General features: G+C 49.5%; 1 protein-coding gene across 1 annotated transcript in view; it reads left to right on the top strand.

Annotated features, from left to right (window-relative positions):
* BANP (BTG3 associated nuclear protein) overlaps positions 1-21,867 on the top strand; it is a 469,223-nt gene that overhangs the window by 332,773 nt on the left and 114,583 nt on the right. Inside the window, exons 10-11 of the mRNA XM_075326225.1 lie at positions 222-284; positions 5,019-5,063. Coding sequence (XP_075182340.1) covers positions 222-284; positions 5,019-5,063 — 108 coding nt within the window. The remainder of the gene's footprint in view (positions 1-221; positions 285-5,018; positions 5,064-21,867) is intronic.

Genomic DNA, 21,867 nt, shown 5'->3' with positions numbered 1-21,867 from the left:
GCTGGCTCATGATTGGGGATTTTTTCATTGTTTATCTCACTACGGTGACTCTCTGCAGGGTTTTTGATTATTCATTTCTATCCACTGAGAAGCAGCAGAATTGTGATTGCTGCTCTGGGTGTGAGTTGGGACTGTACAGTGTCATTGGCCCCTTTTCTCTGTGTCTTTTTGCATCATTGAGCGGGTCTTGGCTTCTCACGCGGTTCCTCTGTTTCTTACAGGGACATCTACACATCGCTCAGGTGCCGCAGGGAGAGCAGGTCCAGATCACGCAGGACAGCGAGGTAATTACCGGTTACTGCGCAACACTGTTTACAACATTGTTAATATTCCATGTGACACAGTCCATACAAGTCCGATGATTCTCACTGGCGCAGCCATCCGGGTCCTCCAGTACATATCGATAGTGCGGCCTGGCGCAGCCATCCGGGATGTCCAGTACACACCGACAGTGCGGCCTGGAGCAGCCATCCGGGATGTGCAGTACATACTGACAGTGCGGCCTTGAGCAGCCATCCGGGATGTCCAGTACATACTGACAGTGCGGCCTGGAGCAGCCATCCGGGATGTCCAGTACATACTGACAGTGCGGCCTGGAGCAGCCATCCGGGATGTCCAGTACATACTGACAGTGCGGCCTGGAGCAGCCATCCGGGATGTCCAGTACATACTGACAGTGCAGCCTGGAGCAGCCATCCGGGATGTCCAGTACATACTGACAGTGCGGCCTGGAGCAGCCATCTGGGATGTCCAGTACATACTGACAGTGCGGCCTGGAGCAGCCATCCGGGATGTCCAGTACATACCGACAGTGCGGCCTGGAGCAGCCATCCGGGATGTCCAGTACATACTGACAGTGCGGCCTGGAGCAGCCATCCGGGATGTCCAGTACATACCGACAGTGCGGCCTGGAGCAGCCATCTGGGATGTCCCGTACATACCGACAGTGCGGCCTGGAGCAGCCATCTGGGATGTCCAGTACATACTGACAGTGCGGCCTGGAGCAGCCATCCGGGATGTGCAGTACATACTGACAGTGCGGCCTGGAGCAGCCATCCGGGATGTCCAGTACATACCGACAGTGCGGCCTGGAGCAGCCATCCGGGATGTCCAGTACATACTGACAGTGCGGCCTGGAGCAGCCATCCGGGATGTCCAGTACATACTGACAGTGCGGCCTAGAGCAGCCATCCGGGATGTCCGGTACATACTGACAGTGCGGCCTGGAGCAGCCATCCGGGATGTCCCGTACATACCGACAGTGCGGCCTGGAGCAGCCATCTGGGATGTCCAGTACATACTGACAGTGCGGCCTGGAGCAGCCATCCGGGATGTGCAGTACATACTGACAGTGCGGCCTGGAGCAGCCATCCGGGATGTCCAGTACATACCGACAGTGCGGCCTGGAGCAGCCATCCGGGATGTCCAGTACATACTGACAGTGCGGCCTGGAGCAGCCATCCGGGATGTCCAGTACATACCGACAGTGCGGCCTGGAGCAGCCATCTGGGATGTCCAGTACATACTGACAGTGCGGCCTGGAGCAGCCATCCGGGATGTCCCGTACATACCGACAGTGCGGCCTGGAGCAGCCATCTGGGATGTCCAGTACATACTGACAGTGCGGCCTGGAGCAGCCATCCGGGATGTCCAGTACATACTGACAGTGCGGCCTAGAGCAGCCATCCAGGATGTCCAGTACATACCGACAGTGCGGCCTGGAGCAGCCATCCGGGATGTCCAGTACATACTGACAGTGCGGCCTGGAGCAGCCATCCGGGATGTCCAGTACATACCGACAGTGCGGCCTGGAGCAGCCATCCGGGATGTCCAGTACATACCGACAGTGCGGCCTGGAGCAGCCATCCGGGATGTCCAGTACATACTGACAGTGCGGCCTAGAGCAGCCATCCAGGATGTCCAGTACATACCGACAGTGCGGCCTGGAGCAGTCATCTGGGATGTGCATTACATACTGACAGTGCGGCCTGGAGCAGCCTTCCGGGATGTCCAGTACATACTGACAGTGCGGCCTGGAGCAGCCATCCGGGATGTCCAGTACATACTGACAGTGCGGCCTGGAGCAGCCATCCAGGATGTCCAGTACATACCGACAGTGCGGCCTGGAGCAGCCATCCGGGATGTCCCGTACATACCGACAGTGCGGCCTGGAGCAGCCATCCGGGATGTCCGGTACATACTGACAGTGCGGCCTGGAGCAGCCATCCGGGATGTCCAGTACATACCGACAGTGCGGCCTAGAGCAGCCATCCGGGATGTCCGGTACATACTGACAGTGCGGCCTGGAGCAGCCATCCGGGATGTCCAGTACATACTGACAGTGCGGCCTGGAGCAGCCATCCGGGATGTCCGGTACATACTGACAGTGCGGCCTGGAGCAGCCTTCCGGGATGTCCAGTACATACTGACAATGCGGCCTGGCGCAGCCATCCGGGATGTCCAGTACATACTGACAGTGCGGCCTGGAGCAGCCATCCGGGATGTGCAGTACATACTGACAGTGCGGCCTGGAGCAGCCATCCGGGATGTCCAGTACATACCGACAGTGCGGCCTGGAGCAGCCATCCGGGATGTCCGGTACATACTGACAGTGCGGCCTGGAGCAGCCATCCGGGATGTCCGGTACATACTGACAGTGCGGCCTGGAGCAGCCTTCCGGGATGTCCAGTACATACTGACAATGCGGCCTGGCGCAGCCATCCGGGATGTCCAGTACATACTGACAGTGCGGCCTGGAGCAGCCTCCGGGCTCCGTGATCTCCAGTACATACCGAGAGCAGCGCCGGAACCATCCAAACGGATTTGTGTTTGTGATATTGGTCAGAAAACTGATGACATTACAGGAAAGTGAAATATTTCAGCTCCTGCGGTTTTTCCAGACCTGTTTCATATCTCGCAGTTTGCAAGTTTTGTCAGTTGTGAGTTTCCAATGAGCCGTGGCGTCCCGGGCGGATTTCATGGATCTGCCGGGATCCTACACACGAATGTGCAGAATCAGGACAATGGAGGGGAAGGTGTTACATAGCGAGGTGGTTTCTCTATATTGCTTTGTTGGCAGCCAAAGCCTAACTCACTTTACAGCTGTTTCCATGGACTTAAAGGGGCAGGAAAGATAGTAAAATTCAGTGAGACAATGTAAACCTAGACGAGACAGTCCGAAAATGCAGCAGGTATCTGAGCGGCTCCTGTGCTGCGGGCGGCGTAGCCTAAGCTTACCCCAGAAACCTGCACTGTGTCTCAGGCCACACCCCCGCACATTAGACCACACCCCCTTGGCTAAAGAGGTGCAAAATGTGTGGTGCAGGGCATATGAGAGTCTTTTGGGTCACATTGTGCCAGAATTCTGGCATAAATCTTTAGGAAATCTCCTTATGTGGAATCAATGTCATCACTGCTGCTATGTAAAAAGTTGATGCACAATGATTGCCCGTCCTGGGCTATTTGTGCCATATCAGCAGAGTAATGTCCGACAGATGGTCAACAGGGTCCCCCCCTCATGCGCTGCCAGGAACGGAAATGAATGGAAAGACCCCCACAACACAAGTGCGGCCAAGTCTCCACTCCTGACAGCATGAGGTGGGGGTCTGTTCTTAAGAAATCAGTCCGATCCCTGGCAGTGTGACCCTTTATGGTGTATCCTGTCCATATGTAATTAATGTCCCAGATGGATATAACCCTGTAGGCACTCGATCAGCACACGTTACGTCCTGGACGCAGCCTGGGGGGTGTGAGTGTTGTCCACAGGAGACCGCAGCAGTTCGTGCCCACAATCAGGATTCGGGGTGCTGCGGACTTTGTCTGTGTTCTCCTTCCGGAGACCACTCTTCTCTGTAGATCGGGAAGCTGCACCGCCGGTCCGTTTATGCTGCGGAGAAAAGAAGCACAGTGTGCATGGGATTTCTGTAAGTCTCATCCACTGTGCTTCTTCTGTACAATGCAGCGCAGCGGAATCCAAAATGTTGTGAACCCTGATCGTTGTAGCCTTAGGTGTACTTTGCACGTTGCGACATCACTACTGTGATATCGTCAGGGACAAATCGAAAGTGACTCACATCCAGTGCCAGTAACGATGTCGCAACGTGTAAAGCCTAGATGCGCCGATAAACGATCGCAAAAGTGTCGTAAATCGGTGATTTGTGTAGCGTCGGACATTTTCATAATGTCGCACCAATATGAGATACGATGTTGTTCCTCGTTCCTGCGGCAGCGCACATCGCTGTGTATGAAGCTGCAGGAGCGAGGAACATCTCCTTACCTGCCTCCACCGGCTATGCGGAAGGAAGGAGGTGGGCGGGATGTTTACGTCCCGCTCATCTGCGCCCCTCCACTTCTATTGGCCGCCTGCCGTTTGACACTGCACGACCCGCCCCCTTAGGAAGGAGGCGGGTCGCAGGGCAGGTGAGTGCATGTGAAGCTGCTGTAGCGATAGTGTTCGCTACGGCAGTGATCACCAGATATCGCATGTGCGACGGGGGCGGGGACTATCGCGCTCGGCATCACAAGCATCGGCTAGCGATGTCGCAACGTGCAAAGTGCCCCTTACAGTAAATTCTATTGAGAGGATTCTGCCTTTTCTAGGGGAACCCCACTGAATACCTCTATATAAAGATGGAGTGAAATATGTGGAGCATTAGTGAGACGGATGAGGCGGGAGGTGTCGCCCCGATGCCCTCATTTCATCCCGGCCGATTCTCTGCAGGTGGAGGAGCTGCTGCCGCACAGATCTCCATGCACGGATCGTAACCCCTTTGCTGGTTTTGCTCTTGATTTTCTGAAATATTATATGTTGTTATGAAACCTGATGATAAACTGCAGAATGGCTCTTACAAAGTCTTCTCCTGTTCCTGCACTGATCCTCCGTCCTCAGTGATAGTGTCCGATCTCTGAGGACGGGCCCGCGGCTGCCATGATAAGGGGCAGTGTGGGGAAGAACAAATAAAATAACAAATGCCCAGTGTTCATTACTTCCACCTCTAACATCCGTGTGTGTTTTGCAGGGGAACCTACAGATCCATCAGGTCCACGTGGGTCAGGACGGGCAGGTACTGTGCATGTTTCCTTACACTTTGTACGATCGCTCATCTCCTCCCAGGAACACGTGATCACAAACCACACATAAATTCCACGTATGACACAAAGCTGTTTATAATGAGGACTCGTGTGTATAATTTGGGTCTGAGTTATCCTCCCTCGGCCCAGGAATGTCAGAGCTTTTTATGTAAGTGGCCTAAGTGGTGAAGGGGCGAGACACCGCGCCAAGCTCACATTCCCTCATTATCTAAGAAGATAAAATGTTTTAAGAGAAGCGGTAGAAGCTGATATCTTATGAAAAAAAGGAAAAGTGTCTAAAAAATAAAATGTCTATTACTCACCTCAGCACAGAGGATTTCAGCAGAGGATCTTGTGGGAGGTTGCAGAATATCCAGGTGGCTTGTATTCCTATAAACCAGTGCTGATCAGCCATAGACCTCGTATACGACTGTACACAGAGCGACAAGTGGTTCACTGATCGTACAAAGCGGGATCCTGACACCTATAGATAACTGACGCTCGCGGATCCTGACACTTGTAGATAGCTGACGCTCGCGGATCCTGACACTTGTAGATGACGCTCGCAGATCCTGACACTTGTAGATAGATGACGCTCGCGGATCCTGACACTTGTAGATGGCTGACGATCCCGGATCCTGACACTTGTAGATAACTGACACTCGCGGATCCTGACACTTGTAGATAGCTGACGCTCGCGGATCCTGACCCTTGTAGATGGCTGACGCTCACGGATCCTGACACTTGTAGATAGCTGACGCTCGTAGATCCTGACAATTGTAGATGGCTGACGCTCCTGGATCCTTACACTTATAGATAGCTGACGCTCGTAGTTCCTGACACTTGTAGATAACTGACACTCGTAGTTCCTGACACTTGTAGATAACTGACACTCGTAGTTCCTGACACTTGTAGATAACTGACACTCGTAGTTCCTGACACTTGTAGATAACTGACACTCGTAGTTCCTGACACTTGTAGATAACTGACGCCCGCGGATCCTGACACTTGTAGGTGGCTGACACTCGTAGTTCCTGACACTTGTAGATAACTGACACTCGTAGTTCCTGACACTTGTAGATAACTGACGCCCGCGGATCCTGACACTTGTAGATATCTGACACTCGTAGTTCCTGACACTTGTAGATAACTGACGCCCGCGGATCCTGACACTTGTAGATAGCTGACGCTCGCGGATCCTGACCCTTGTAGATGGCTGACGCTCACGGATCCTGACACTTGTAGATAGCTGACGCTCGTAGATCCTGACAATTGTAGATGGCTGACGCTCCTGGATCCTTACACTTATAGATAGCTGACGCTCGTAGTTCCTGACACTTGTAGATAACTGACACTCGTAGTTCCTGACACTTGTAGATAACTGACACTCGTAGTTCCTGACACTTGTAGATAACTGACACTCGTAGTTCCTGACACTTGTAGATAACTGACACTCGTAGTTCCTGACACTTGTAGATAACTGACGCCCGCGGATCCTGACACTTGTAGATGGCTGACACTCGTAGTTCCTGACACTTGTAGATAACTGACACTCGTAGTTCCTGACACTTGTAGATAACTGACGCCCGCGGATCCTGACACTTGTAGATATCTGACACTCGTAGTTCCTGACACTTGTAGATAACTGACGCCCGCGGATCCTGACACTTGTAGATGGCTGACGCTCGCGGATCCAGACACTTGTAAATAGCTGATGCTCGTGGATCCTGACACTTGTAAATAACTGACGCTCGCGGATCCTGATCCTTGTAGATAGCTGACGCTCGCGGATCCTGACACTTGTAGATAGCTGACACTCGCGGATCCTGACACTTGTAAATAGCTGACGCTCGTGGATCCTGGCACTTGTAGATGGCTGACGCTCGCGGATCCTGACACTTGTAGATCGCTGACGCTCACGGATCCTGACACTTGTAGATCCTGACAATTGTAGATGGCTGACGCTCCTGGATCCTGACACTTGTAGATGGCTGACGCTCGCGGATCCAGACACTTGTAGATGGCTGATGCTCGTGGATCCTGACACTTGTAAATAGCTGATGCTCGTGGATCCTGACACTTGTAAATAACTGACGCTCGCGGATCCTGATACTTGTAGATAGCTGACGCTCGCGGATCCTGACACTTGTAGATAGCTGACGCTCGCGGATCCTGACACTTGTAAATAGCTGACGCTCGTGGATCCTGGCACTTGTAGATGGCTGACGCTCGCGGATTCTGACACTTGTAGATCGCTGACGCTCGCGGATCCTGGCACTTGTAGATGGCTGACGGTCGCGGATCCTGGCACTTGTAGATGGCTGACGCTCGCGGATCCTGACACTTGTAAATAGCTGACGCTCGTGGATCCTGGCACTTGTAGATGGCTGACGCTCGTGGATCCTGACCCTTGTAGATAGCTGACACTCGTGGATCCTGACACTTGTAGATAACTGACACTCGTGGATCCTGACACTTGTAGATAGCTGACGCTCGTGGATCCTGACACTTGTAGATAACTGACGCTCGTGGATCCTGACACTTGTAGATAGCTGATGCTCGCGGATCCTGACACTTGTAGATAACTGAAACTCGTGGATCCTGACACTTGTAGATAGCTGATGCTCGCGGATCCTGGCACTTGTAGATGGCTGACGCTCGTGGATCCTGACACTTGTAGATAGCTGACGCTCGTGGATCCTGACACTTGTAGATAGCTGACGCTCGCGGATCCTGACACTTGTAGATAACTGACACTCGTGGATCCTGACACTTGTAGATAGCTGATGCTCGCGGATCCTGACACTTGTAGATGGCTGACGCTCGTGGATCCTGACACTTGTAGATAACTGACACTCGTGGATCCTGACACTTGTAGATAACTGACACTCGTGGATCCTGACACTTGTAGATGGCTGACGCTCGTGGATCCTGACACTTGTAGATAGCTGACGCTCGTGGATCCTGACACTTGTAGATAACTGACACTCGTGGATCCTGACACTTGTAGATAACTGACACTCGTGGATCCTGACACTTGTAGATGGCTGATGCTCGCGGATCCTGACACTTGTAGATGGCTGACACTCGTGGATCCTGACACTTGTAGATAGCTGATGCTCGCGGATCCTGACACTTGTAGATGGCTGACACTCGTGGATCCTGACACTTGTAGATAGCTGACGCTCACGGATCCTGACACTTGTAGATGGCTGATGCTCGCGGATCCTGACACTTGTAGATAACTGACACTCGTGGATCCTGACACTTGTAGATAGCTGACGCTCACGGATCCTGACACTTGTAGATGGCTGACGCTCGTGGATCCTGACACTTGTAGATAGCTGACGCTCGTGGATCCTGACACTTGTAGATAACTGACACTCGTGGATCCTGACACTTGTAGATAGCTGACGCTCACAGATCCTGACACTTGTAGAAAGCTGACGCTCGTAGATCCTGGCACTTGTAGATAGATGATGTTCGCGGATCCTGACACTTGTAGATAGCTGATGCTCGCGGATCCTGACACTTGTAGATGGCTGACACTCGTGGATCCTGACACTTGTAGATGGCTGACGCTCGTGGATCCTGACACTTGTAGATAACTGACACTCGTGGATCCTGACACTTGTAGATAGCTGACGCTCACGGATCCTGACACTTGTAGATGGCTGATGCTCGCGGATCCTGACACTTGTAGATAACTGACACTCGTGGATCCTGACACTTGTAGATAGCTGACGCTCACGGATCCTGACACTTGTAGATGGCTGACGCTCGCGGATCCTGGCACTTGTAGATGGCTGACGCTCGCGGATCCTGACACTTGTAAATAGCTGACGCTCGTGGATCCTGGCACTTGTAGATGGCTGACGCTCGTGGATCCTGACCCTTGTAGATAGCTGACACTCGTGGATCCTGACACTTGTAGATAACTGACACTCGTGGATCCTGACACTTGTAGATAGCTGACGCTCGTGGATCCTGACACTTGTAGATAACTGACGCTCGTGGATCCTGACACTTGTAGATAGCTGATGCTCGCGGATCCTGACACTTGTAGATAACTGAAACTCGTGGATCCTGACACTTGTAGATAGCTGATGCTCGCGGATCCTGGCACTTGTAGATGGCTGACGCTCGTGGATCCTGACACTTGTAGATAGCTGACGCTCGTGGATCCTGACACTTGTAGATAGCTGACGCTCGCGGATCCTGACACTTGTAGATAACTGACACTCGTGGATCCTGACACTTGTAGATAGCTGATGCTCGCGGATCCTGACACTTGTAGATGGCTGACGCTCGTGGATCCTGACACTTGTAGATAACTGACACTCGTGGATCCTGACACTTGTAGATAACTGACACTCGTGGATCCTGACACTTGTAGATGGCTGACGCTCGTGGATCCTGACACTTGTAGATAGCTGACGCTCGTGGATCCTGACACTTGTAGATAACTGACACTCGTGGATCCTGACACTTGTAGATAACTGACACTCGTGGATCCTGACACTTGTAGATGGCTGATGCTCGCGGATCCTGACACTTGTAGATGGCTGACACTCGTGGATCCTGACACTTGTAGATAGCTGATGCTCGCGGATCCTGACACTTGTAGATGGCTGACACTCGTGGATCCTGACACTTGTAGATAGCTGACGCTCACGGATCCTGACACTTGTAGATGGCTGATGCTCGCGGATCCTGACACTTGTAGATAACTGACACTCGTGGATCCTGACACTTGTAGATAGCTGACGCTCACGGATCCTGACACTTGTAGATGGCTGACGCTCGTGGATCCTGACACTTGTAGATAGCTGACGCTCGTGGATCCTGACACTTGTAGATAACTGACACTCGTGGATCCTGACACTTGTAGATAGCTGACGCTCACAGATCCTGACACTTGTAGAAAGCTGACGCTCGTAGATCCTGGCACTTGTAGATAGATGATGTTCGCGGATCCTGACACTTGTAGATAGCTGATGCTCGCGGATCCTGACACTTGTAGATGGCTGACACTCGTGGATCCTGACACTTGTAGATGGCTGACGCTCGTGGATCCTGACACTTGTAGATAACTGACACTCGTGGATCCTGACACTTGTAGATAGCTGACGCTCACGGATCCTGACACTTGTAGATGGCTGATGCTCGCGGATCCTGACACTTGTAGATAACTGACACTCGTGGATGCTGACACTTGTAGATAGCTGACGCTCACAGATCCTGACACTTGTAGAAAGCTGACGCTCGTAGATCCTGGCACTTGTAGATAGATGATGTTCGCGGATCCTGACACTTGTAGATAGCTGATGCTCGCGGATCCTGGCACTTGTAGATAGCTGATGCTCGCGGATCCTGGCACTTGTAGATAGCTGATGCTCGCGGATCCTGGCACTTGTAGATAGCTGACGCTCACAGATCCTGACACTTGTAGAAAGCTGACGCTCGTAGATCCTGGCACTTGTAGATAGATGATGTTCGCGGATCCTGACACTTGTAGATAGCTGATGCTCGCGGATCCTGGCACTTGTAGATAGCTGATGCTCGCGGATCCTGGCACTTGTAGATAGCTGACGCTCGCGGATCCTGGCACTTGTAGATAGCTGACGCTCGTAGATCCTGGCACTTGTAGATGGCTGACGCTCGTAGATCCTGGCACTTGTAGATAGATGATGCTCGCGGATCCTGGCACTTGTAGATAGATGACGCTCGCGGATCCTGGCACTTGTAGATAGCTGACGCTCGTAGATCCTGGCACTTGTAGATGGCTGACGCTCGTAGATCCTGGCACTTGTAGATAGATGATGCTCGCGGATCCTGGCACTTGTAGATAGATGACGCTCGCGGATCCTGGCACTTGTAGATAGATGACGCTCGCGGATCCTTACATTTGTAGATGGCAGACGCTCATGGTAAGATCCCGGTGCAGGAATCTGTGATATTCATCCCTTGGACTTACAATCTCCGGCTGCTTCTTGTTTTGGGACTTTCTTTCTGCCTTGTCATTAGATTCAGTCGCAGGCAATAAACCAGCATGGAGGATGACTGAGTAAGTGGCAGTGTGGTCACAGCCATGTCATTGTGTCACCGCCATCCTTACTTGTGGCCGACTGCAGACACCACCAGGCTCCGGAGCGGAGAGCTATTTCTGATGTTAGCAGGGTATAGGGGCATTATGGGGCAGGGCGACCTCCTGTGCGGACGGGATAATGAAGGGATATGGAAAGTTTACTTTTTTTCATATGAACGGAAGGTGAATTGTTTGGTGAAATTATGGAATTATTATGATTTCTTTTATTTCTATTTGACCATAGTGGTGTAATCTGTGGAGAATTTATCTGACCAAAGAGAATGATGTTCATTCAGGATAAAGCACTGGAGTGAGGGGTCACCGGGTTATCCTGGGGGGCGCACGGCTCCTAATACACTGGATACAGGCAGCAGAACAGTAAATCTGCGACAAGTTTCTGGCCCCAATCTCGTGTGTGCGCGATACCAAACTTCCAGCAACGACCGATGCAAAACAGCAAATAACACTAACAATACATTTTGCAATGTTTTCACACCAGATACGAGTTGTTGATGTTCCCGCAAAGCTAATCAAGTTATAGGACTTTACATTATGCTGCTTTATGGATCGGCCGCCTCCTGCTGGCACATTCATTGGCCTAAATGTGTTATGTAATAGTGGGGACATGTATACAGGTGTAATCACAGGGGTTGAACAAAAATCTCCTGTGAAACGTTTAGGAATTGCAGCCATTTTTCTACAAAATCTCCTCATTTCAGGGGCTCAAACGTAATTGGACAAACTAATTTTCCCATAAATAAAATGTCCATTTTTATCCCTTTGTAGAGAATCCTTTGCAGCAATGACTTTAGTCTTCCGGCCGTGGACGTCTCCATCGCTGGTCTCCTCCGGTGTGAGACTTTCGGCTGTGCACGTCTCCATCACTGGTCTCCTTCGGTGTGAGACTTTCGGCCGTGGACGTCTCCATCACTGGTCTCCTCCGGTGTGAGACTTTCGGCCGTGGACGTCTCCATCACTGGTCTCCTTCGGTGTGAGACTTTCGGCCGTGGACGTCTCCATCACTGGTCTCCTCTAGTGTGAAGCTTTCGGCCTTAGATGTCTCCATCACTGGTCTCCTGTGGTGTGAGGCTTTCAGCCGTGGATGTCTCCATCGCTGGTCTCCTCCGGTGTGAGACTTTCGGCTGTGCACGTCTCCATCACTGGTCTCCTTCGGTGTGAGACTTTCGGCCGTGGACGTCTCCATCGCTGGTCTTCTCCGGTGTGAGGCTTTCGGCTGTGGACGTCTCCATCGCTGATCTTCTCCAGTTTGAGGTTTTGCTGCCTTACTGCGGTGACTTCAGTTGTTTCTTCTTTGTGGCTCTTTCTCCTTAAGTTTTGTCTTCTTCATGTAAAATGCAGCTTGATAGAGCTGAGATCTGGTGAGGACTCAGCCATTGCAGAATATTCCACTAATTCACTTTTGCAGGATGTTTTGGGTCATTGTCCGTCGGTGAAGCGTTGTCCAATCATTGCTCCATTTGGATGAATCTGAGCAGAAAGTCTCGCCCCATGCACATTAGAATTCATCCGGCTGCTTCTGACTTCAGTCTCATCATCAATAAACACTAGTATCACCACTAGTGCCCCAGGGCCATTGTTAGCCCTGCATGGCTGGCCAGCACACCGCCTCCGCCATGTGTTACAGAGGACGTGCTGTTCTCTGGTTCAGGAACCGCTCCAAACCTTCTCCAGACTTTCTTCTTCCATCATTCTGGTACAGGTTGATCTTAGTCTCATCCGTCATCTGCTGCTTCTCCACAACTGAATAAGAACAAAAGAGAGCCACATAAGTATTAGCAACAACTCAAAACTGATAATACCCAAAGAGATAGAGTCTTTATATTTGCCAGATATGAAAGACACTCAAACAAGCCATAATTATAAATGTATAAAACATTTTATTTACATAATGCTGTGGATGTGTCAATAAGTAAATCAAGGTGATATAGAGAAAGGACCAAAGGGAATGGGTGCTGAAAGGGAGAAAAGGAGAGAAAACCCCACGTGTCCCGGATGAAATTAAGAGAGAAAATCTCCCAGGGATCCATAAACCCCCTCCCAGGGTAATAAGTAACCACACAGAGGATGACAGCCCAGGGATATAGTAAAGCCTGATAAATAAGTAAACCTAAATAAAGCCCAAGGGCGCTGCACCTACCAGGGTGATGGATCACAGAAAGCCGGGGTAGCACGTGGAGACCGACGTCCCAACACGTGTTTCGCAGATATACTTCGTCCCCCGACGAATTAATTTCATCCAGGACACGTGGGGTTTTCTCTCCTTTTCTCCCTTTCAGCACCCATTCCCTTTGGTCCTTTCTCTATATCACCTTGATTTACTTATTGACACATCCACAGCATTATGTAAATAAAATGTTTTATACATTTATAATTATGGCTTGTTTGAGTGTCTTTCATATCTGGCAAATACAGGTAGGTCCAGAAATCTTTGGCCAGTGACATAATTTTGGCGAGTTGGGCTCTGCATGCCACCACATTGGATTTGAAATGAAACCTCTACAACAGAATTCAAGTGCAGATTGTAACGTTTAATTTGAAGGTTTGAACAAAAATATCTGATAGAAATTGTAGGAATTGTCACATTTCTTTACAAACACTCCACATTTTAGGAGGTCAAAAGTAATTGGACAAATAAACCAAACCCAAACAAAATATTTTTATTTTCAATATTTTGTTGCGAATCCTTTGGAGGCAATCACTGCCTTAAGTCTGGAACCCATGGACATGACCAAACGCTGGGTTTCCTCCTTCTTAATGCTTTGCCAGGCCTTTACAGCCGCAGCCTTCAGGTCTTGCTTGTTTGTGGGTCTTTCCGTCTTAAGTCTGGATTTGAGCAAGTGAAATGCATGCTCAATTGGGTTAAGATCTGGTGATTGACTTGGCCATTGCAGAATGTTCCAGTTTTTCGCACTCATGAACTCCTGGGTAGCTTTGGCTGTATGCTTGGGGTCATTGTCCATCTGTACTATGAAGCGCCGTCCGATCAACTTTGCGGCATTTGGCTGAATCTGGGCTGAAAGTATATCCCGGTACACTTCAGAATTCATCCGGCTACTCTTGTCTGCTGTTATGTCATCAATAAACACAAGTGACCCAGTGCCATTGAAAGCCATGCATGCCCATGCCATCACGTTGCCTCCACCATGTTTTACAGAGGATGTGGTGTGCCTTGGATCATGTGCCGTTCCCTTTCTTCTCCAGTCTTTTTTCTTCCCATCATTCTGGTACAGGTTGATCTTTGTCTCATCTGTCCATAGAATACTTTTCCAGAACTGAGCTGGCTTCATGAGGTGTTTTTCAGCAAATTTAACTCTGGCCTGTCTATTTTTGGAATTGGTGAATGGTTTGCATCTAGATGTGAACCCTTTGTATTTACTTTCATGGAGTCTTCTCTTTACTGTTGACTTAGAGACAGATACACCTACTTCACTGAGAGTGTTCTGGACTTCAGTTGATGTTGTGAACGGGTTCTTCTTCACCAAAGAAAGTATGCGGCGATCATCCACCACTGTTGTCATCCGTGGACGCCCAGGCCTTTTTGAGTTCCCAAGCTCACCAGTCAATTCCTTTTTTCTCAGAATGTACCCGACTGTTGATTTTGCTACTCCAAGCATGTCTGCTATCTCTCTGATGGATTTTTTCTTTTTTTTCAGCCTCAGGATGTTCTGCTTCACCTCAATTGAGAGTTCCTTAGACCGCATGTTGTCTGGTCACAGCAACAGCTTCCAAATGCAAAACCACACACCTGTAATCAACCCCAGACCTTTTAACTACTTCATTGATTACAGGTTAACGAGGGAGACGCCTTCAGAGTTAATTGCAGCCCTTAGAGTCCCTTGTCCAATTACTTTTGGTCCCTTGAAAAAGAGGAGGCTATGCATTACAGAGCTATGATTCCTAAACCCTTTCTCCGATTTGGATGTGAAAACTCTCATATTGCAGCTGGGAGTGTGCACTTTCAGCCCATATTATATATAGAATTGTATTTCTGAACATGTTTTTCTAAACAGCTAAAATAACAAAACTTGTGTCACTGTCCAAATATTTCTGGACCTAACTGTATAAAGACTCTATCTCTTTGGGTATTCTCCACAACTGAGCGGATTCTTTAGATTTTTTTTGGGCAAAGTCTAATCCGGCTTTTCTATTATTGGGCTGATGAATGGTTTGCACCTTGTGGTGACTCCTCTGTATTTGCTCCTTGTGGTGACCCCTCTGTATTTGCACCTTGTGGTGACTCCTCTGTATTCGCTCCTTGTGGTGACTCCTCTGTATTTGCTCCTTGTGGTGACCCCTCTGTATTTGCTTCTTGTGGTGACTCCTCTGTATTTGCTCCTTGTGGTGACTCCTCTGTATTTGCTCCTTGTGGTGACTGCTCTGTATTTGCTCCTTGTGGTGACTCCTCTGTATTTGCCCCTTGTGGTGACCCCTCTGTATATGCTCCGTATGGTGACTCCTCTGTATGTGCTCCTTGTGGTGACTCCTCTGTATTTGCTCCTTGTGGTGACCCCTCTGTATTTGCTTCTTGTGGTGACCCCTCTGTATTTGCTCCTTGTGGTGACCCCTCTGTATTTGCCCTTTGTGGTGACTCCTCTGTATTTGCCCCTTGTGGTGTCTCCTCTGTATTTGCCCCTTGTGGTGTCTCCTCTGTATTTGCTCCTTGTGGTGACTCCTCTGTATTTGCTCCTTGTGGTGACTCCTCTGTATTTGCTCCTTGTGGTGACTCCTCTGTATTTGCACCTTGTGGTGACTCCTCTGTATTTGCTCCTTGTGGTGACCCCTCTGTATTTGCACCTTGTGGTGACTCCTCTATTCGCTCCTTGTGGTGACTCCTCTGTATTTGCTCCTTGTGGTGACCCCTCTGTATTTGCTTCTTGTGGTGACTCCTCTGTATTTGCTCCTTGTGGTGACTCCTCTGTATTTGCTCCTTGTGGTGACTCCTCTGTATTTGCTCCTTGTGGTGACTCCTCTGTATTTGCCCCTTGTGGTGACTCCTCTGTATTTGCTTCTTGTGGTGACTCCTCTGTATTTGCTCCTTGTGGTGACTCCTCTGTATTTGCTTCTTGTGGTGACTCCTCTGTATTTGCTCCTTGTGGTGACTCCTCTGTATTTGCTCCTTGTGGTGACTCCTCTGTATTTGCTCCTTGTGGTGACTCCTCTGTATTTGCTCCTTGTGGTGACTCCTCTGTATTTGCTTCTTGTGGTGACCCCTCTGTATTTGCTCCTTGTGGTGTCTCCTCTGTATTTGCCCCTTGTGGTGTCTCCTCTGTATTTGCTCCTTGTGGTGACTCCTCTGTATTTGCTCCTTGTGGTGACTCCTCTGTATTTGTTCCTTGTGGTGACTCCTCTGTATTTGTTCCTTGTGGTGACCCCTCTGTATTTGCTCCTTGTGGTGACTCCTCTGTATTTGCTTCTTGTGGTGACTCCTCTGTATTTGCTCCTTGTGGTGACTCCTCTGTATTTGCTCCTTGTGGTGACTCCTCTGTATTTGCTTCTTGTGGTGACCCCTCTGTATTTGCTCCTTGTGGTGTCTCCTCTGTATTTGCCCCTTGTGGTGTCTCCTCTGTATTTGCTCCTTGTGGTGACTCCTCTGTATTTGCTCCTTGTGGTGACTCCTCTGTATTTGTTCCTTGTGGTGACTCCTCTGTATTTGTTCCTTGTGGTGACCCCTCTGTATTTGCTCCTTGTGGTGACTCCTCTGTATTTGCTCCTTGTGGTGACTCCTCTGTATTTGCTCCTTGGGGTGACCCCTCTGTATTTGCTCCTTGTGGTGTCTCCTCTGTATTTGCCCCTTGTGGTGTCTCCTCTGTATTTGCTCCTTGTGGTGACTCCTCTGTATTTGCTCCTTGTGGTGACTCCTCTGTATTTGCTCCTTGTGGTGACTCCTCTGTATTTGCTCCTTGTGGTGACTCCTCTGTATTTGCTCCTTGTGGTGACTCCTCTGTATTTGCTTCTTGTGGTGACTCCTCTGTATTTGCTCCTTGTGGTGACTCCTCTGTATTTGCTCCTTGTGGTGACCCCTCTGTATTTGCTCCTTGTGGTGACTCCTCTGTATTTGCTCCTTGTGGTGTCTCCTCTGTATTTGCCCCTTGTGGTGTCTCCTCTGTATTTGCTCCTTGTGGTGTCTCCTCTGTATTTGCTCCTTGTGGTGACCCCTCTGTATTTGCTCCTTGTGGTGACTCCTCTGTATTTGCTCCTTGTGGTGACTCCTCTGTATTTGCTCCTTGTGGTGTCTCCTCTGTATTTGCCCCTTGTGGTGTCTCCTCTGTATTTGCCCCTTGTGGTGACTCCTCTGTATTTGCTCCTTGTGGTGACTCCTCTGTATTTGTTCCTTGTGGTGACCCCTCTGTATTTGCTCCTTGTGGTGACTCCTCTGTATTTGCTCCTTGTGGTGACTCCTCTGTATTTGCTTCTTGTGGTGACTCCTCTGTATTTGCTCCTTGTGGTGACTCCTCTGTATTTGCTCCTTGTGGTGACCCCTCTGTATTTGCTCCTTGTGGTGACTCCTCTGTATTTGCTCCTTGTGGTGACTGCTCTGTATTTGCACCTTGTGGTGACTCCTCTGTGTTTGCTCCTTGTGGTGTCTCCTCTGTATTTGCCCCTTGTGGTGACCCCTCTGTATTTGCACCTTGTGGTGACTCCTCTGTATTTGCACCTTGTGGTGACCCCTCTGTATTTGCCCCTTGTGGTGACTCCTCTGTATTTGCCCCTTGTGGTGTCTCCTCTGTATTTGCCCCTTGTGGTGTCTCCTCTGTATTTGCCCCTTGTGGTGACTCCTCTGTATTTGCTCCTTGTGGTGACCCCTCTGTATTTGCTCCTTGTGGTGACCCCTCTGTATTTGCTCCTTGTGGTGACTCCTCTGTATTTGCCCCTTGTGGTGACTCCTCTGTATTTGCTCCTTGTGGTGACTCCTCTGTATTTGCTCCTTGTGGTGACCCCTCTGTATTTGCCCCTTGTGGTGACCCCTCTGTATTTGCTCCTTGTGGTGACTCCTCTGTATTTGCCCCTTGTGGTGACTCCTCTGTATTTGCTCCTTGTGGTGACTCCTATGTATTTGCTCCTTGTGGTGACTCCTCTGTATTTGCTCCTTGTGGTGTCTCCTCTGTATTTGCCCCTTGTGGTGACTCCTCTGTATTTGCTCCTTGTGGTGACTCCTCTGTATTTGCTCCTTGTGGTGACTCCTCTGTATTTGCTTCTTGTGGTGACTCCTCTGTATTTGCTCCTTGTGGTGACTCCTCTGTATTTGCTCCTTGTGGTGACTCCTCTGTATTTGCTCCTTGTGGTGACTCCTCTGTATTTGCCCCTTGTGGTGACCCCTCTGTATTTTCTGGACCTCACTGTATATATAGAGTAGCAGTGGCACATGTATATACATGTGTATACAGACACACAATGACAGACTCTTATTCTGGTCATCACTGTCATTAGTCTGGAGACGCCTCTGTGATCTGAGCCGCAGATCCCGCCTGGTGTTAGTGGATCTCGGGGGATATCGCTGCCGGTTCTTTCTGTGGTTGATGCCAGTTTTCTGGCAAGATTTTGTGCGGTTTCTCAGTGCTCGTAATTCCATGAAGATCATGACGGGAAAGGCTCGGACAATATCCCTTTAACAGAGTCTGTGTCGGACTTATAAATAGCCCCCGGTGCTGGGAGCCGTCTGAGACGCCTTTATGTGCCGGTCGCTTTGATGTCAAACTAAAACCACAAGACTCGGCGTTGTTGTAAGTTTGGCAGCTCCTTCAGATTATGCACTCAATAGCTTTTCCAGCAAACAAAAAAAAAAAGAAAACAAAAACAGCATCTATAGAAATAAATCGATTTATCAGTGCGTAGTGACGAAGGTGATGCTGCAATCACAAGCCCTCTGGAAAGTCATCATTGTAACGTCCCAGGACCATTCGTCACCTGTCACAGCATAGGAGAGACGAGAGGAATGCTCCGATATATAAACGTAGGTACTCTTATCTGCAGACTCCACCTCAGGTGATGCTGCTATCTGCATCCAGTCTATGCTGAGGCCAAGTCCTCGGGGATTGAGAATTCTTACACCTCATGACCAGGAGATGCCTCACTGTATAGAAGCCATCCAGTAACCAAAACTGCAAGAAAAGAAAGGTGAAGACTAGGGGTAAACAGAGAAGAAAGGTGAAGATTAGGGATAAGCGGAGAAGAAAGGTGAAGACTAGGGATAAGCGGAGAAGAAAGGTGAAGACTAGGGGTAAGCGGAGAAGAAATGTGAAGACTAGGGGTAAGCGGAGAAGAAAGGTGAAGACTAGGGGTAAGCGGAGAAGAAAGGTGAAGACTAGGGGTAAGCGGAGAAGAAAGGTGAAGACTAGGGGTAAGCGGAGAAGAAATGTGAAGACTAAGGATAAGCGGAGAAAAAAGGTGAAGACTAGGGGTAAGCGGAGAAGAAAGGTGAAGACTAGGGGTAAGCGGAGAAGAAAGGTGAAGACTAAGGATAAGCGGAGAAAAAAGGTGAAGACTAGGGGTAAGCGGAGAAGAAAGGTGAAGACTAGGGGTAAGCGGAAAAGAAAGGTGAAGACTAAGGATAAGCGGAGAAAAAAGGTGAAGACTAGGGGTAAGCGGTGAAGAAAGGTGAAGACTAGGGGTAAGCGGAGAAGAAAGGTGAAGACTAGGGGTAAGCGGAAAAGAAAGGTGAAGACTAGGGGTAAGCGGAGAAGAAAGGTGAAGACTAGGGGTAAGCGGAGAAGAAAGGTGAAGACTAGGGGTAAGCGGAGAATAAATGTGAAGACTAGGGGTAAGCGGAAAAGAAAGGTGAAGACTAGGGATAAGCGGAGAAGATAAGTGAAGATTAGGGATAAGCGGAGAAGAAAAGTGAAGATTAGGGATACGCGGAGAAAAAAGGTGAAGACTAGGGATAAGCGGAGAAGAAAGGTGAAGACTAGGGATAAGCGGAGAAGAAAGGTGAAGACTAGGGATAAGCAGAGAAGAAAGGTGAAGACTAGGGGTAAACGGAGAAGAAAGGTGAAGACTAGGGGTAAGCGGAGAAGAAAGGTGAAGACTAGGGATAAGCAGAGAAGAAAGGTGAAGACTAGGGGTAAGCGGAGAAGAAATGTGAAGACTAGGGGTAAGCGGAGAAGAAAGGTGAAGACTAGGGATAAGCTGAGAAGAAAGGTGAAGACTAGGGGTAAGCGGAGAAGAAATGTGAAGACTAGGGATAAGCGGAGAAGAAATGTGAAGACTAGGGATAAGCAGAAAAGAAAGGTGAAGACTAGGGGTAAGCGGAGAAGAAAGGTGAAGACTAGGGATAAGCTGAGAAGAAAGGTGAAGACTAGGGGTAAGCGGAGAAAAATGGTGAAGACTAGGGGTAAGCGGAGAAGAAAGGTGAAGACTAGGGATAAGCGGAGAAGAAAGGTGAAGACTAAGGATAAGCGGAGAAGAAATGTGAAGACTAGGGATAAGCGGAGAAGAAAGGTGAAGACTAGGGATAAGCGGAGAAGAAAGGTGAAGACTAAGAATAAGCGGAGAAGAAAGGTGAAGACTAGGGATAAGCGGAGAAGAAAGGTGAAGACTAAGGATAAGCGGAGAAGAAATGTGAAGACTAGGGATAAGCGGAGAAGAAAGGTGAAGACTAGGGATAAGCGGAGAAGAAAGGTGAAGACTAGGGGTAAGCGGAGAAGAAAGGTGAAGACTAGGGGTAAGCGGAGAAGAAAGGTGAAGACTAGGGATAAGCGGAGAAGAAAGGTGAAGACTAGGGGTAAGCGGAGAAGAAAGGTGAAGACTAGGGGTAAGCGGAGAAGAAAGGTGAAGACTAGGGGTAAGCGGAGAAGAAAGGTGAAGACTAGGGGTAAGCGGAGAAGAAAGGTGAAGACTAGGGGTAAGCGGAGAAGAAAGGTGAAGACTAGGGGTAAGCGGAGAAGAAATGTGAAGACTAAGGATAAGCGGAGAAAAAAGGTGAAGACTAGGGGTAAGCGGAGAAGAAAGGTGAAGACTAGGGGTAAGCGGAGAAGAAAGGTGAAGACTAGGGATAAGCGGAGAAGAAAAGTGAAGATTAGGGATAAGCGGAGAAGAAAGGTGAAGACTAGGGATAAGCGGAGAAGAAAGGTGAAGACTAGGGGTAAGCGGAGAAGAAATGTGAAGACTAGGGGTAAGCGGAGAAGAAAGGTGAAGACTAGGGATAAGCGGAGAAGAAAGGTGAAGACTAAGGATAAGCGGAGAAGAAAGGTGAAGACTAGGGGTAAGCGGAGAAGAAAGGTGAAGACTAGGGATAAGCGGAGAAGAAAAGTGAAGATTAGGTATAAGCGGAGAAGAAAGGTGAAGACTAGGGGTAAGCGGAGAAGAAAGGTGAAGACTAGGGGTAAGCGGAGAAGAAATGTGAAGACTAAGGATAAGCGGAGAAAAAAGGTGAAGACTAGGGATAAGCGGAGAAGAAAGGTGAAGACTAGGGATAAGCAGAGAAGAAAGGTGAAGACTAGGGGTAAACGGAGAAGAAAGGTGAAGACTAGGGGTAAGCGGAGAAGAAAGGTGAAGACTAGGGATAAGCAGAGAAGAAAGGTGAAGACTAGGGGTAAGCGGAGAAGAAAGGTGAAGACTAGGGGTAAGCGGAGAAGAAAGGTGAAGACTAGGGATAAGCTGAGAAGAAAGGTGAAGACTAGGGGTAAGCGGAGAAAAATGGTGAAGACTAGGGGTAAGCGGAGAAGAAAGGTGAAGACTAGGGATAAGCGGAG

This window comes from Anomaloglossus baeobatrachus, chromosome 10 (assembly GCF_048569485.1).
Source record: "Anomaloglossus baeobatrachus isolate aAnoBae1 chromosome 10, aAnoBae1.hap1, whole genome shotgun sequence".
Classification (NCBI taxonomy): domain Eukaryota; kingdom Metazoa; phylum Chordata; class Amphibia; order Anura; family Aromobatidae; genus Anomaloglossus; species Anomaloglossus baeobatrachus.
This window is presented reverse-complemented; position numbering and strand designations above follow the sequence as displayed.